At 41.8% G+C, this 16,814-nt stretch overlaps 1 protein-coding gene across 1 annotated transcript in view; it reads left to right on the top strand.

Moving 5' to 3' along the window:
• Positions 1-967: 967 nt before the first annotated feature.
• MTHFD2L (methylenetetrahydrofolate dehydrogenase (NADP+ dependent) 2 like) overlaps positions 968-16,814 on the top strand; it is a 50,187-nt gene continuing 34,340 nt past the window's right edge. Inside the window, exons 1-3 of the mRNA XM_075285294.1 lie at positions 968-1,198; positions 14,368-14,570; positions 15,391-15,513. Coding sequence (XP_075141395.1) covers positions 1,092-1,198; positions 14,368-14,570; positions 15,391-15,513 — 433 coding nt within the window. The 5' untranslated portion in view covers positions 968-1,091. The remainder of the gene's footprint in view (positions 1,199-14,367; positions 14,571-15,390; positions 15,514-16,814) is intronic.

Genomic DNA, 16,814 nt, shown 5'->3' on the forward strand with positions numbered 1-16,814 from the left:
CTTAAAGGGTCAAAGCCATGTATATTTAAATTCGCTGATTACAAATTCTGCCTGTCCTACCAGCACACAGGGGCAGAAAATACCCTGTATTGTGCTGCTGTTAGAACTAAGGGATAACAGATTATCTACATAATCCAGTATTCATACCATAGCTAAAGCAGGGCTTAATTGGCTGCATGTCAATATAAGCCTCTAGATATACATGAAGTTTTTGTTGTTTTTTTGTTGCACAATATGATGCTGTTTTCAGCCAGCAGGAAGGAGAAGTATAAGTCATTCCTTTAGATTTCTCATTCCGTTTGAATCCACATCCGTCTTTGACTCATAAATCTGTATCAAAATCTGCACAAAAAAGCAACAAATACTCCATGCATGTCTCCAGTTTTGCACTCACAGACCACATAATACGGGTGTAATTCAAAAGTGATCCACGTATCACAAATCCACGACCCTAACAAAACAATGCCGTTTAACCCTCTACTGTCCATTGGTGCACCTTCCTTGCATATTGGGATTTTCAATCTATGTGGTCATTTTGGGAACAGCTAGAGGGCAGATAGGACACTTGAAAAGAGGTTGGAAAAAACCTGAACCTAGGATCACAAGAGGTTGTTATCAGCCTTCTGTGTCTGTCACTGGTTAGTTGTACAATTATCTTATATTGTAATACTGCCCACTGATAAAAAAAAAATGGCTATCGACTCTGCCCAGAACATGATGAAAAATTCCAGGACGTGTCAGCCTATGCCATTTTTTCAGTGCCCAGTGTGAATTTTATTTTGTTAAAAAGACCACAAACATGTCAAAAATGTTTGATAGAAAAACTTAGAGTGAAGCTGTCTAGCAGTCCATTTGGTTTGCTGTGCTTGCCTTGTACAGGTGAAGCCATCACCCAATCGCTGGTACAGAGAGGTGGAGATTTCACTCACTTACTCATGTGCTTCATTCCTCATCAGCCCCTGGTCCTTGAAAGTAACATTGACTGTACTGCACATGATACGTACAAGGGTTCTGCTGCTGCAGGGGTGATCATCTGGATTATCATTTCATGCTCTTCTACTCAGTGTATCCTATTCTTATACACAGAGCTAATGGCCTCTATCATAAGCAATATGTATATCCTTCAGAGGACAGTATATGGAACTGCAAAATCCAACATAACCAACTGGAGAAGGGGCTTCTACATAGGCAGGGGATGTATCAGGTGAGGACATATTAAATCTCCTTCTGTATACATATACGTATACATATGAAGCAAATGTTAGTATATGAAGAAAAATACATATCGACTATTGTGTAACTGAGTTAAGCAAAATGAATACAGTTTGATGCATGTACATATCTTATGATCCATTTTGCTTTCATTGTATATACTTTTCTATAGATGTGCATTTCTTATCATCATTTTACATATAATGTAGGATTATTAACTTTAGTGCAACATAACTATATATTTGCTGTTCTAATTAAGTTATGATTTTTTTAGTTTAGTATTAATATATCACACATATCTTATGGTTTAATAGATGTACCCAAGGCAGATCATCAAGGTTTTTTTTATATTTTTTATTATTCGTATTTTATTTATTTAGATAGATTTGGATATTACATAAATAGCTGTCTTACACATTGTTTCACATTATCATTTAGTTTGTTATATTGTAGCAGAAATAAAAATCGATATATCCTGTGTTTAACGTTGACAGTTAAATAAAATGTTGTTTTTCCTTAATTATTGGATTATTTAGAAGTACAATTAATTTCTATCAATAAGAAGCTATACTATATAATAAATATAGTGTTTATATCTAGTTGACTTGTCCATATAGACTCCTTATATGTACTGTATTTTTTATTTTTTATTTTATACGTATATAATGTGTTTTCTGTTGTCTTGTTGTGCGTTTTTCTTTTTATACAAGAGTGCTTTGTCTTTCGGTCATACCATAGATTAGGGCTTATAATGTTTATTGCAGCTGCAGCTTCCCCTTCACACTCCACTAGTTTAAAATGATGACTGCAGAGCTAAAGACGTAGAAAAGGCTCAGCCTCCCCATATGGCAGACCCTTTATTTACACCCTTTCCTTTGTTTTATTGCATATTTTATTGCTATTTCCACATCTTCCATTACAGCCTGAACCATTGTAATATTTTAATACAGTATGACCTTGGTAACTGTATAGATTAGACAGAGGCCATGTAGGTGTACATATACACGACACCTACTACAGCAATATACGAAACATAAACCAGCACTGCTAATTCAGTCACAAGTGAATGAACTTTATATTTTATCAATGAGTGAAGACACCAGACTACTTAATTTCTGCAGTATATGGCTTTTCGTGCAACCAAACTGATATTATGGCTATAGCTTAATGCAAGTTGTGATATCACAGCAGATAACTACTTTTTGTTTGCCATGCAGATATGTACACATAATGATGAAGATCTTGTGACCTCTGCTGTATTTTACTGCATGTACATCTAAGTATACAGGCATAGAAATACCACTGATAATGAATATAACAGATAATGAACAGTGGCTGCATAGGATCAGTGCTCATAAGAGACCCCACAGGAGTCACTCAGCCTTCCTATTGCTAATGTATTTATGAGTATCTTAAAAGAACGTTCATTACAAGCAATGAACTACTGTCTTTAGTGCAGTAGATACACCATGTAAAGTTCATCTAAAACTAATACTACCTCTATTTTGCTGCGTCTGATTCTACTAAGGCTGAAGCCCCATGTTGCGGAAACACAGCCTTTTTTGTTGCAGATTTTGCTTCATTTTTTTGAGCCAGAGCCAGAAGTGGATTGAGCAGAAGGGAGAAGTATAAGAGCTGCTTATATATTTCCCATTCCTTTTGTAGCCATTCTTGGCTTTGGCTCAAGAAACTGATGCAAAATCTGCAACAAAAGAAAAAAGCTGAGTTTCTGCACCTATTGTCTCAGTCTTAGGCCCCACTGGTCGGAAACATAGCGCTAAAGCGCTGCGGGAAGAACCACGACGTGAACGCATAGCGGTTCTTCCCGCAGAGCTTTCAACAGAAAGTTCACAGAGTTTTCCTGCGCAGACTTTCTGTTACAATTATATCTATAGGAAAGCCGCCGGCATTTCCGTAGATATAATTGACATGCTGCGATTTTCAAAACCGCAACCGTTTTGGAAATCGCAGCGTGTTTGCGCTGCGATTTTTTTTTTCCGCAAAGTGGGCATGGGATTCACATGAATCCCATCCACTTTGCAAGTACTGTAAAATACCGCAATTTTTACCGCGGCGTTTCCGGACAGTTGGTTCCCGCCTTAAAGAGGATATGTGGGCTCTCCTGATGTGTCTGTTTTGCAAATAATTATAATCCCCATGATATAACAACTCTGGAGGATCTTTTGTGTTGTCCCTTAGTTATTCATCCTATAAATGTATAAATAAGTGTCACCCCTTAAGATTGTGGCCCTGCACCATATTGAGAGACACCTACAAAGGGAATGGGAACATTCAGTTGTTAATGTATTCATATATTTCAATGAAGGAATGGCGCAACTCAGAGAATTATTATTATTATTATTTCTTGGCGAATATAAGCATTTACTTCAGCAGACATGTCAGGAGCCGTGACATATGCTCTTTAAGAAATGTGAATTATTAGTTTTGAAAGATATAATAAACCAGTATTATCCAGGAAGGTTTAATGATGTGTTTGGCCATATTTGCTATGTGAGAAGACCATTACAGCTGGTAGGCTAACCTGGCTATCTTATAAGGCTTATCTTCTTCCCCCTTCTGGCACTTGATTTATTACCCATCCAGCTCCAAGATTGCAGTCATCAATGATCATGGCACAAGAAAATAATTGGGGTCAGGTTTATGGACGCCAGTGTGCTTTAGTATAATGATGATGATGATGATAATAAGTAGCCACATCTTTGGATCAGACCATTTTGTAAGTTATTAAAATCAGCATTTGATGAAATGCTGGAAAACTAGATATAGCACAAGGAATACACAGAGGGGAATTATTGTTACTAAAACACACTATTCATCATGTTCTCCATCAATGTGACAGTAATGACACAAACTATTTGTAAAGGACCTTATTAATACATTTTGTTAACGTTAATAGAGGGTAATTCTTAGTTCAGTTACAAAAAGCATCTGTGCCTCTGAATGAAGCAGCATATCTATGCCTCACATAACCAGTATATACAGTGGGGCAAAAAAGTATTTAGTCAGTCACCAATAGTGCAAGTTCCACCACTTAAAAAGATGAGAGGCGTCTGTAATTTACATCATAGGTAGACCTCAACTATGAGAGACAAAATGAGAAAACAAATCCAGAAAATCACATTGTCTGATTTTGTAAGAATTTATTTGCAAATTATGGTGGAAAATAATTATTTGGTCACCTACAAGCAATCAAGATTTCTGGCTCTCACAGACCTGTAACTTCTTCTTTAAGAGTCTCCTCTTTCCTCCACTCATTACCTGTAGTAATAGCACCTGTTTAAACTTGTTATCAGTATAAAAAGACACCTGTGCACACCCTCAAACAGTCAGACTCCAAACTCCACTATGGTGAAGACCAAAGAGCTGTCAAAGGACACCAGAAACAAAATTGTAGCCCTGCACCAGGCTGGGAAGACTGAATCTGCAATAGGCAACCAGCTTGGATTGAAGAAATCAACTGTGGGAGCAATAATAAGAAAATGGAAGACATACAAGACCACTGATAATCTCCCTTGCTCTGGGGCTCCACGCAAAATCTCACCCCGTGGGGTCAAAATGATCACAAGAACGGTGAGCAAAAATCCCAGAACCACGCGGGGGGACCTAGTGAATGAACTGCAGAGAGCTGGGACCAATGTAACAAAGCCTACCATCAGTAACACACTACGCGCCAGGGACTCAGATCCTGCAGTGCCAGACGTGTCCCACTGTTAAGCCAGTACATGTCCGGGCCCGTCTGAAGTTTGCTAGAGAGCATTTGGATGATCCAGAAGAGTATTGGGAGAATGTCCTATGGGCTGATGAAACCAAACTGGAAATGTTTGGTAGAAACAACTTTTCGTGTTTGGAGGAAAAAGAATACTGAGTTGCATCCATCAAACACCATACCTACTGTAAAGCATGGGGGTGGAAACATCATGCTTTGGGGCTGTTTCTCTGCAAAGGGGCCACGACGACTGATCCGGGTACATGAAAGAATGAATGGGGCCATGTATCGTGAGATTTTGAGTGCAAACCTCCTTCCATCAGCAAGGGCATTGAAGATGAAACGTGGCTGGGTCTTTCAACATGACAATGATCCAAAGCACACCGCCAGGGCAACGAAGGAGTGGCTTTGTAAGAAGCATTTCAAGGTCCTGGAGTGGCCTAGCCAGTCTCCAGATCTCAACCCTATAGAAAACCTTTGGAGGGAGTTGAAAGTCCGTGTTGCCAAGTGACAGCCCCAAAACATCACTGCTCTAGAGGAGATCTGCATGGAGGAATGGGCCAACATACCAACAACAGTGTGTGCCAACCTTGTGAAGACTTACAGAAAACATTTGACCTCTGTCATTGCTAACAAAGGATATATAACAATGTATTGAGATGAAATTTTGTTACTGACCAAATACTTATTTTCCACCATAATTTGCAAATAAATTCTTACAAAATCAGACAATGTGATTTTCTGGATTTGTTTTCTCATTTTGTCTCTCATAGTTGAGGTCTACCTATGATGTAAATTACAGACGCCTCTCATCTTTTTAAGTGGTGGAACTTGCACCATTGGTGACTGACTAAATACTTTTTTGCCCCACTGTATATCTGTGCGTTACACAACCAGTATATATCTGTGCCTTACACAACCAGTATATATGTCTGTGCCTTACACAACTAGTATATATCTGTGCCTTACACAACCAGTATATCTGTGCCTTACACAACCAGTATACTGTATATCTGTGCCTTACACAACCAGTATATATCTGTGCCTTACACAACCAGTATAAATCTGTGCCTTACACAACCAGTATATATATCGGTGCCTTACAGAACCAGTATATCTGTACCTCACATAACCAGTATATATATCTGTGCCTTACACAACCAGTATATGTCTGTGCCTTACACAACCAGTATATATATCTGTGCCTCACACAAGCAGTATATATATCTGTGCCTTACACAACCAGTATATATATCTGTGCCTTACACAACCAGTATATATATCTGTGCCTTACACAACCAGTATATATATCTGTGCCTTACACAACCAGTATATATATCTGTGCCTCACACAACCAGTATATATATATCTGTGCCTCACACAACCAGTATATATATCTGTGCCTCACACAACCAGTATATATATCTGTGCCTCACACAACCAGTATATCTGTGCCTTACACAACCAGTATATATATCTGTGCCTTACACAACCAGTATATATATCTGTGCCCCACACAACCAGTATATATATCTGTGCCTCACACAACCAGTATATCTGTGCCTTACACAACCAGTATATATATCTGTGCCTTATACAACCAGTATATATATCTGTGCCTCACACAACCAGTATATATATCTGTGCCTCTGAATGAAGCAGCATATCTGTGCCTTACAAAACCAGTATACATGTCTGTGCCTTACACAACCAATATATCTGTGCCTCTCACAACCAGTATATATATCGGTGCCTTACACAACCAGTATATATATCTGTGCCTCACACAAACAGTATATATATCTGTGCCTTACACAACCAGTATATATGTCTGTGCCTCACACAACCAGTATATCTGTGCCTTACACAACCAGTATATATATCTGTGCCTCACAAAACCAGTATATATATATATATATATATATATGTGCCTGGGGTATAACAGTCCGTGGAGTCTCATCTTCCTCTTGTTTGGTGACAGCTGGACACGTATTGGGCAGCGATCTCCACAGTGGCCTCTTCTTCTCCCAGTAGGATGTAGAGTTTCCTCTTCTCGTCTGTAGATATGAAGTCTGGGATGTGGGCAGAGAGTCTTTGGTAGTAGACGGCCCTCACAGCTGAGTATTTGGTGCAGTATAGCAGAAAGTGGGTCTCGTCTTCTAGGGCCCCCTGGTCACAGTGCTGGCACAGTCTATTCTCCCGTGGCTTGTACGTCTGCCTGTGTCGCCCCGTCTCCATCTCCAGGTTGTGGGCGCTCAGTCTGTACCGGCTCAGGGTCTGTCTGTGTTTGGGGTGGGATATTCTCTCCAGGTAGGTGGCCATGGTGTAGTCCCTTTGTAGGGATTGGTACACGGTGAGTTTCTTGGAGTTATTTATTTCGTTTCTCCATTCTTCAATGTACCGCTCTCTGTTTGCCTCTGTGGTCGCCTTTATTTTGGCCTTGGTTATCATCTGTTGGTGTTTTTGGTTTGGTGGTTGGCTGTTTGGTTGGTGAGTGTCTGGTTTGCACAGGTGGCTTAGCCATGCTTGGTGGTGGTAGGAGTCGGGGTTGCTCCCCTGAATGTGTGCCTGGAAAGCTAGTGCCCTTTTCTGTATGGTGAGCCATAGGGGGAGTCTGCCTAGCTCTGCCCTGCATGCCATGTTGGAGGTGTTGCGATGTACATGGAGCAGGTATTTGCAGAACTCCAGGTGGAAGTTCTCTGTTGGGCTGGAATTCCACTTTGCTGGTCTGGGTAGGTGGCTGGGCCCCAAACCTCGCTGCCATAGAGAAGGATCGGGGAGATGACTGCGTCAAATATCTTCAGCCAGACATCACCGGTGGTTTCAGGTGGTACAGTTGTCTTCTGATGGCATAGAAGGTTCTGCAGGCTTTACCTTTCAGGTTTTCAATTGCTGCTTTGAAGCTTCCTTATTGGCTGAGCCCCAGGTAGGTGTAGCTGTTGGTTTTCTCCAAAGTGGAGCCGTTCAGTGTGAATTGTGGGGTGGAGGCTTTATTGTGGCCTTTCTTCTGAAATACCATGACTTTGGTCTTCTTCTGGTTGATGGGTAGGGCCCATATGGTGCTGAATTTTTCTAGCACTGACAGAACTTCACCTCCCGGTTTTTCAGGGTGAGACCTGGGGTTGGTGAGGCCTCCAGGGCTGTAGCCAGTTTATTGATATAGATGTTGAAGAGCGTTGGGCTCAGGCTACAGCCTTGTCTGACCCTCGGGCCTGTTGGAAGTATGCTGTCCTTTTCCCATTCACCTTCACACTGCACTGGTTTCCGGTGTAGGAGCTCTTGATGACGTCGTACGTTCTTCCTCCTATTCCACTCTCTAGGAGTTTTAGGAGTAGGCCTGGGTGCCATACTGAGTCGAACGCCTTCTTAAAGTCTACGAAGCAGGCGAATATCTTGCCTCTTCTGGTGTTGTGGACTTGCGTCTTGATGAGGCTGTGCAGGGTATAGATATGGTCTATGGTGCGGTGGTTTGGCATGAACCCTGCTTGGCTCTTGCTGAGGACCCCGTGTTGCGTGAGGAAGGTGAGGATTCTGTTGTTGATGATGCTGTTGAACCAGCATATCTTTGCCTTACACAACCAGTATATATATATATATATATATATATATATATATATATATCTGTGCCTCACACAACCAGTATATATATCTGTGCCTTACTCAACCAGTATATATGTCTGTGCCTCACACGACAGTATATCTGTGCCTTACACAACCAGTATATATATCTGTGCCTCACACAACCAGTATATATATCTGTGCCTTACACAACCAGTATATATGTCTGTGCCTCACACGAGCAGTATATCTGTGCCTTACACAACCAGTATATATATCTTTGCCTCACACAACCAGTATATATATCTGTGCCTCAGACAACCAGTATATATATATATCTGTGCCTTACACAACCAGTATATAATCAAATCAAATCAAATCAAACAAGCTTTATTGGCACGTCCGAATAGATATTTGGCATTGCCAAAGCTAGTAAAGTGGGGGGGGGGGGGTAGGGGAGTTGGATTCGGGTGGGTGAGTGGTGGGTATGGGGGGGTGGGGTGGGTGGTTTGGGGTATAACAGTCCATGGAGTCTCGTCTTCCTCTTAGTTGGTGACCGCTATATGGGGAGGTGGGGTGGGGTGGGGCGGGTGGTTTGGGGTATAACAGTCCGTGGAGTCTCGTCTTCCTCTTAGTTGGTGACCGCTATATGGGGAGGTGGGGCGGGGCGTGTGGTTTGGGGTATAACAGTCCGTGGAGTCTCATCTTCCTCTGGTTTGGTGACAGCTGAACACATAATGGGCAGCAATCTCCACAGTGGCCTCTTCTTTTCCCAGTAGGATGTAGAGTTTCCTCTTCTCATCTGCAGATGTGAAGTCTGGGATGTGGGCAGAGATTCTTTGGTAGTAGATGGCCCTCACAGCTGAGTATTTGGTGCAGTGTAGCAGGAAGTGGGTCTCGTCTTCTAGGGCCCCCTGGTCACAGGGGTGGCACAGTCTATTCTCCCGTGGTTCGGGGAGATGACTGCGTCAAATACAGTCCTATGAAAAAGTTTGGGCACCCCTATTAATCTTAATCATTTTTAGTTCTAAATATTTTTGTATTTGCAACAGCCATTTCAGTTTGATATATCTAATGACTGATGGACACAGTAATATTTCAGGATTGAAATGAGGTTTATTGTACTAACAGAAAATGCGCAATATGCATTAAACCAAAATTTGACCGGTGCAAAAGTATGGGCACCTCAACAGAAAAGTGACATTAATATTTAGTACATCCTCCTTTTGCAAAGATAACAGCCTCTAGTCGCTTCCTGTAGCTTTTAATCAGTTCCTGGATCCTGGATAAAGGTATTTTGGACAAACAATTCAAGTTCAGTTAAGTTAGATGGTCGCCGAGCATGGACAGCCCGCTTCAAATCATCCCACAGATGTTCAATGATATTCAGGTCTGGGGACTGGGATGGCCATTCCAGAACATTGTAATTGTTCCTCTGCATGAATGCCTGAGTTGATTTGGAGCGGTGTTTTGGATCATTGTCTTGCTGAAATATCCATCCCCGGCGTAACTTCAACTTCGTCACTGATTCTTGAACATTATTCTCAAGAATCTGCTGATACTGAGTGGAATCCATGCGACCCTCAACTTTAACAAGATTCCCGATGCCGGCATTGGCCACACAGCCCCAAAGCATGATGGAACCTCCACCAAATTTTACAGTGGGTAGCATGTGTTTTTCTTGGAATGCTGTTTCTTTTTGGACGCCATGCATAACGCCTTTTTTTTATAACCAAACAACTCAATTTTTGTTTCCAAAATGAAGCTGCCTTGTCCAAATGTGCTTTTTCATACCTCAGGCAACTCTATTTGTGGCGTACGTGCAGAAACGGCTTCTTTCTCATCACTCTCCCATACAGCTTCTATTTGTGCAAAGTGCGCTGTATAGTTGACCGATGCACAGTGACACCATCTGCAGCAAGATGATGCTGCAGCTCTTTGGAGGTGGTCTGTGGATTGTCCTTGACTGTTCTCACCATTCTTCTTCTCTGCCTTTCTGATATTTTTCTTGGCCTGCCACTTCTGGGCTTAACAAGAACTGTCCCTGTGGTCTTCCATTTCCTTACTATGTTCCTCACAGTGGAAACTGACAGGTTAAATCTCTGAGACAGCTTTTTGTATCCTTCCGCTGAACAACTATGTTGAACAATCTTTGTTTTCAGATCATTTGAGAGTTGTTTTGAGTAGCCCATGATGCCACTCTTCAGAGGAGATTCAAATAGTAGAACAACTTGCAATTGGCCACCTTAAATACCTTTTCTCATGATTGGATACACCTGGCTATGAAGTTCAAAGCTCACTGAGGTTACAAAACCAATTTTGTGCTTCAGTAAGTCAGTAAAAAGTAGTTAGGAGTATTCAAATCAATAAAATGATAAGGGTGCCCATACTTTTGCACCGGTCAAATTTTGGTTTAATGCATATTGCGCATTTTCTGTTAGTACAATAAACCTCATTTCAATCCTGAAATATTACTGTGTCCATCAGTTATTAGATATATCAAACTGAAATGGCTGTTGCAAACACCAAAATATTTAGAACTAAAAATGATTAAGATTAATAGGGGTGCCCAAACTTTTTCATAGGACTGTATCTTCAGCCAGACCCTCACCGGTGGTTTGAGGTGGTACAGTTGTCTTCTGATGGCGTAGAAGGTTCTGCAGGCTTTACCTTTCAGGGTTTCTATTGCTGCTTTGAAGCTTCCTGATTGGCTGAGCTCCAGCTCCAGGTAGGTGTAGCTGTTGGTTTTCTCCAAAGTGGAGCTGTTCAGTGTGAATTGTGGGGTGGAGGCTTTATTGTGGCCTTTCTTCTGAAATACCATGACTTTGGTCTTCTTCTGGTTGATGGTTAGGGCCCATGTGGTGCTGAATTTTTCTAGCACTGACAGACTTTCTTGGAGGTCTTTCTCGGTGGGGGACAGGAGTAGGAGGTCGTCAGCGTATAGCAGGAACTTCACCTCCCGGTTTTTCAGGGTGAGACCTGGGGTTGGTGAGGCCTCCAGGGCTGTAGAAAGTTCATTGATATAGATGTTGAAGAGCGTTGGGGTCAGGTTACAGCCTTGTCTGACCCCTCTGGCCTGTTGGAAGTATGCTGTCCTTTTCCCATTCACCTTCACACTGCACTGGTTTCCGGTGTAGGAGCTCTTGATGACGTCGTATGTTCTTCCTCCTATTGCACTCTCTAGGAGTTTTAGGAGTAGGCCTGAGTGCCATACTGAGTCGAACGCCTTCTTAAAGTCTACGAAGCAGGCGAATATCTTGCCTCTTCTGGTGTTGTGGACTTGCATCTTGATGAGGCTGTGCAGGGTGTAGATATGGTCTGTGGTGCGGTGGTTTGGCATGAACCCTGCTTGGCTCTTGCTGAGGACCCCGTGTTGTGTGAGGAAGGTGAGGATTCTGTTATTGATGATGCTATTGAACAGTTTCCCCAGGGTGCTGCTGATGCATATCCCTCTGTAGTTGTTGGGGTCGTACTGGTCTCCATTCTTATAGATGGGGATTATGAGGCCTTTGTTCCAGTCTTCGGGGAAGTGTCCAGCATTAAGCATGAGGGTGAATAGCTTTGCCAGTGCCGCGTGTATTGCTGGAGGGCTGTATTTGATCATCTCTGGTAGAATACCGTCGGGCCGCTGGCCTTTTTGCCTTTCAGCAGGTCAATTCTTTCCTGTATGTCTTTTATGGTGATTGGCGAGTCCAAGGGGTTCTGGAAGTCTTTGATGACTTTCTCCATGTCCCTCAGTTTGGTGATTATCTGTTAATGTTCTGGGGTTAGTTCTTTTTCGGGGATGTTTTTGTAGAGACTTCTGAAGTAGCTGAGCCAGATATTGCCATTTTGGATGTGGAGGGAGTTTTTCTTGGGTTTTGTGCCCATGTGGTGCCAGGTCTCCCAGAATAAGCTGTCCTGGAGGGAGTCCTCTAGTTGCTCTATTTTGTGGGAGAGGTACCTCTGTTTCTTCTTTCTGAGGGTGCCTTTGTATTGCTTGCATAGGTTGTTGTAGGCTTCCCTCACCTCCTTGTTGTTGGGGTCCCTGTGTTTTTGGTTGGAGGCTGTTTGGGTATGGCGTAGTGCTCTGCCGTCGCTGTCGAACCATTTGTGGGACTGTTTGTTGGTTTGTCTTATTGGTTTGGTTCGTTTCAGGCCTGCTAGTTCTGCTGTGGTCTGTAGGATGTACTTGAGGTCCTTCACAGCTCTGGTGACTCCCTGTTGGTCTGGCTGATAGGTGTTTGTATGGAAGTTTGTGAGCAGTGTCTTGATTTCGGGTCGGTTGGTTGCATGTCTATGCCTCACACGACCAGTATATCATTGATCATTTTACACAAAACTCCAAAAATGGGCCGGACAAAAGTATTGACACCCTCAGCCTAATACTTGGTAGCACAACCTTTAGACAAAATAACTGCGAACAACCGCTTCCGGTAACCATCAATGAGTTTCTTACAATGCTCTGCTGGAATTTTAGACCATTCTTCTTTGGCAAACTGCTCCAGGTCCCTGAGAATTGAAGGGTTCCTTCTCCAAACTGCCATTTTGAGATCTCTCCACAGGTGTTCTATGGGATTCAGGTCTGGACTCATTGCTGGCCACTTTAGAAGTCCCCAGTGCTTTCTCTCAAACCATTTTCTAGTGCTTTTTGAAGTGTGTTTTGGGTCATTGTCCTGCTGGAAGACCCATGACCTCTGAGGGAGACCCAGCTTTCTCACACTGGGTCCTACATTATGCTGCAAAATTTGTTGGTAGTCTTCAGACTTTATAATGCCATGCACACGGTCAAGCAGTCCAGTGCCAGAGGCAGCAAAGCAACCCCAAAACATCAGGGAACCTCCGCCATGTTTGACTGTAGGGACCGTGTTCTTTTCTTTGAAGGCCTCTTTTTTCCCTGTAAATGCTATGTTGATGCCTTTTCCCAAAAAGCTCTACTTTTGTCTCATCTGACCAGAGAACATTCTTCCAAAACGTTTTTGGCTTTCTCAGGGAAGTTTTGGCAAACTCCAGCCTGGCTTTTTTATGTCTCTGGGTAAGAAGTGAAATCTTCCTGGGTATCCTACCATACAGTCCCTTTTCATTCAGACGCCGATGGATAGTACGGGTTGACACTGTTGTACCCTTGGACTGCAGGGCAGCTTGAACTTGTTTGGATGTTAGTCGAGGTTCTTTATCCACCATCCACACAAACTTGCGTTGAAATCTCTCGTCAATTTTTCTTTTCCGTCCACATCTAGGGAGGTTAGCCACAGTGCCATGGGCTTTAAACTTCTTGATGACACGGCGCACAGTAGACACAGGAACATTCAGGTCTTTGGAGATGGACTTGTAGCCTTGAGATTTCTCATGCTTCCTCACAATTTTGCTTCTCAAGTCCTCAGACAGTTCTTTGGTCTTCTTTCTTTTCTCCATGCTCAATGTGGTAACACACAAGGACACAGGACAGAGGTTAAGTCAACTTTAATCCATCTCAACTGGCTGTAAGTGTGATTTAGTTATTGCCACCACCTGTTAGGTGCCTCAGGTAAGTATCAGGTGCTGTTAATTACACAAATTAGAGAAGCATTACATGATTTTTCAAACAGTGCCAATACTTTTGTCCACCCCCTTTTTTAATGTTTGGTGTGGAATTATATCCAATTTGGCTTTTTGACAATTCTTTTAGTGGTTTTCCATTGAAGTCAAATTAAATGAAGATAATAATACCAAAGAATTTGTGATTGCAATCATTTTCTGGAAGAAAATGAGTATTATCTGACAGAATTGCAGGGGTGCCAATACTTTTGTCTTCTGTCAGATATATATATATATATATATATATATATATATATACACACACACACACACACACATTTATAATTTTGCTATAAATATATTTCATTATTTATTTTCATGACATTTTATAGGTGTAAAGCTCATGTTATCTCAGGAAATAAACTTGCCAACAAAATAAAGAAAGAAGTCCAGACAGATGTAGAATCCTGGCTATCGCTTGGGAACAAAAGACCCCATCTTAGTGTCATTCTTGTGGGCGACAATCCTGCAAGCCATACCTATGTGAAGAACAAGATAAAAGCTGCAACTACTGTAGGTAATGACAGTCAAAAAAGGATTGTAGTAGATGTTTATTAAATTTGCGTTGCCAATTTTCTGCCACAAAAGCAATGCATTTTTGGTGTACAACTGTTTGTACCCAAAAGTGCTCCTCCCCAAGACAAGGATCATGGCTGGCCAGGGACACATCAGCCCAATAGATTTACTCACGCCATCACACAGCTATACCTCAAAGCTACCTCAGACCCTCGCTGGCATAGATCTCAATTCTGGTAAATGGGTCCTCCGTTGGCGAGCCAGAAGTATTAAGAGCTTGATGTGAAGGGCTTGATAAATTCTCCAGTATATTTTATAGACGTGGAATACAGCAGCAGGGCACATGCTGGACCATCGCTCCTTGTCAACTCTTCCTCCTGTAGTCTTGCAGCTATGAGTAATGGAGGATTGGGGTCCCCTTTTTTGGTAATCTAGTAATTTAGTATATATGTCCTATCCAGTGGATACATCAATTCCCCATCAGTAGGGCACCCCTATTAAGCGCATTTTTATAGCTTTCTCTATGACCCTATTTGAGATTAGAGTCGCAGTTCTGAATACTACTGCTGTATCCTGAGGTACTACACCTGCACTAGAATAGCCATGCCTCTCTAAAAGACCACTCCCATATTTGCCATTATCTACTGCTTGAATGTTACCTTGTAAAAGGGGGTCTCAAGTTGACATCTCTGTGGTATAGACCTGGTACTGGGCAGACCCACTTTTATCCTTTATGACCTTCTACATTGCTGGCATTGTGGAAACATATACTGTACATGTTGTATAAAATATATGTACACAGTTGAGTCTTTTTATTTTAGGAATTTCCAGTGAAGTAATACTTAAGCCCAGCAATGTCTCTCAAGAAGAATTGCTGGATGTCATAAGCAAGTTAAGTCATGACTCTAATGTTAGTGGACTGCTGGTGCAGTTGCCATTGCCAGGTGAGTTCTACCAGTCTTACATATGACTATAGTCTATAATTGTTCATGTATAAGTTATTTAGCACTTGATATTTTTATGATATGAGCAATACACACCTACTGGACAAACTGGAAAACCCATGGTGGTTGGACGGACATAGACTTCTGCAAACAATCACTGCTTTATTGGTCATCATTTGGGTATCGGTAATGTGTTAGCAATGAAGTTATCAGTACCCTACATGTGACTGCTGAGCCTAGTGACTGCTTTCAATGAGTATCTGAGCGGATTCACTTCAGGCCCCCCCAGTGACGGCACGTCCTTTCAAATAGTTAGATATTATAAAACATACAAACTTGGTTTTGTTGTCATATGAAAAAAGAAATTCTCTTCTTCCATGTGAACTACACAGCAGTGCTATCTGAATTATATCCAGAGATATCACTGACTAAAAACTCAGTTGTGATTGTGATTTTTATATCATATATATTATACAGCTGCATAGAAATATCCTAATCCCGACTGTGCTTTTTATATCTCTGGAAATAATTTAGACACACTGCAACCTTAGGGTCACATTTGTACTTTTGCACCACTTCTCTAGAATGCTCTACCCCGGACAATCAGATTAACTCCCAATTTCTACAGTTTCAAAATCAAACTAAAGACACATCTTTTCAGACAGGCCTATCACATTTTCTAATGTAAACCCTTCCGTACTATAATTAGAATCCCCAAAATTTAACCCTCCTCTGTCCCCGCTCCCACATTTCCCCACGTGATATGATGCCATTTCAGGCTAACTTTATAGGACCAAGCTCCATCCACATGTTAAAGGACACTACTAGTGACGGCTCATAAAGTTTTATGTTTGTGTAATGACAGTAACCTCTATTACAAAAGTGTCTGACCTCTGTATAAGCAATATTGCCCCTGCTACCTCTTGTGTCACCCCCTCTACCTCATAGATTGTAAGCTCTTGTGAGCAGGGCCCTCAGTCCCATTGTGTGAAATGACTTTCTTTGTAATGCATCTTTCTGTCTTGTATTTGAACCCTACAAATTGTACAGGGCTGCGGAATATGTTGGCGCTATATAAATAAATTTTTATTATTATTAATATTATTATAATTTTCAAGATATAACTATTATATAACTAGATATAACTAAGATATAACTATAACTATTTAAGCCCTCAACACCTCCTGCTGCCTCCAGCTCAAGAACATCCACCGAATTCGCCCCTTCCTCACCCAGGAAACTACCAAGATGCTCGTCCAGGCCCTAATTATCTCCCGCCTAGACTACTGCAACACCCTTCT

Source organism: Leptodactylus fuscus, chromosome 1 (assembly GCF_031893055.1).
Source record: "Leptodactylus fuscus isolate aLepFus1 chromosome 1, aLepFus1.hap2, whole genome shotgun sequence".
NCBI classification, from domain to species: domain Eukaryota; kingdom Metazoa; phylum Chordata; class Amphibia; order Anura; family Leptodactylidae; genus Leptodactylus; species Leptodactylus fuscus.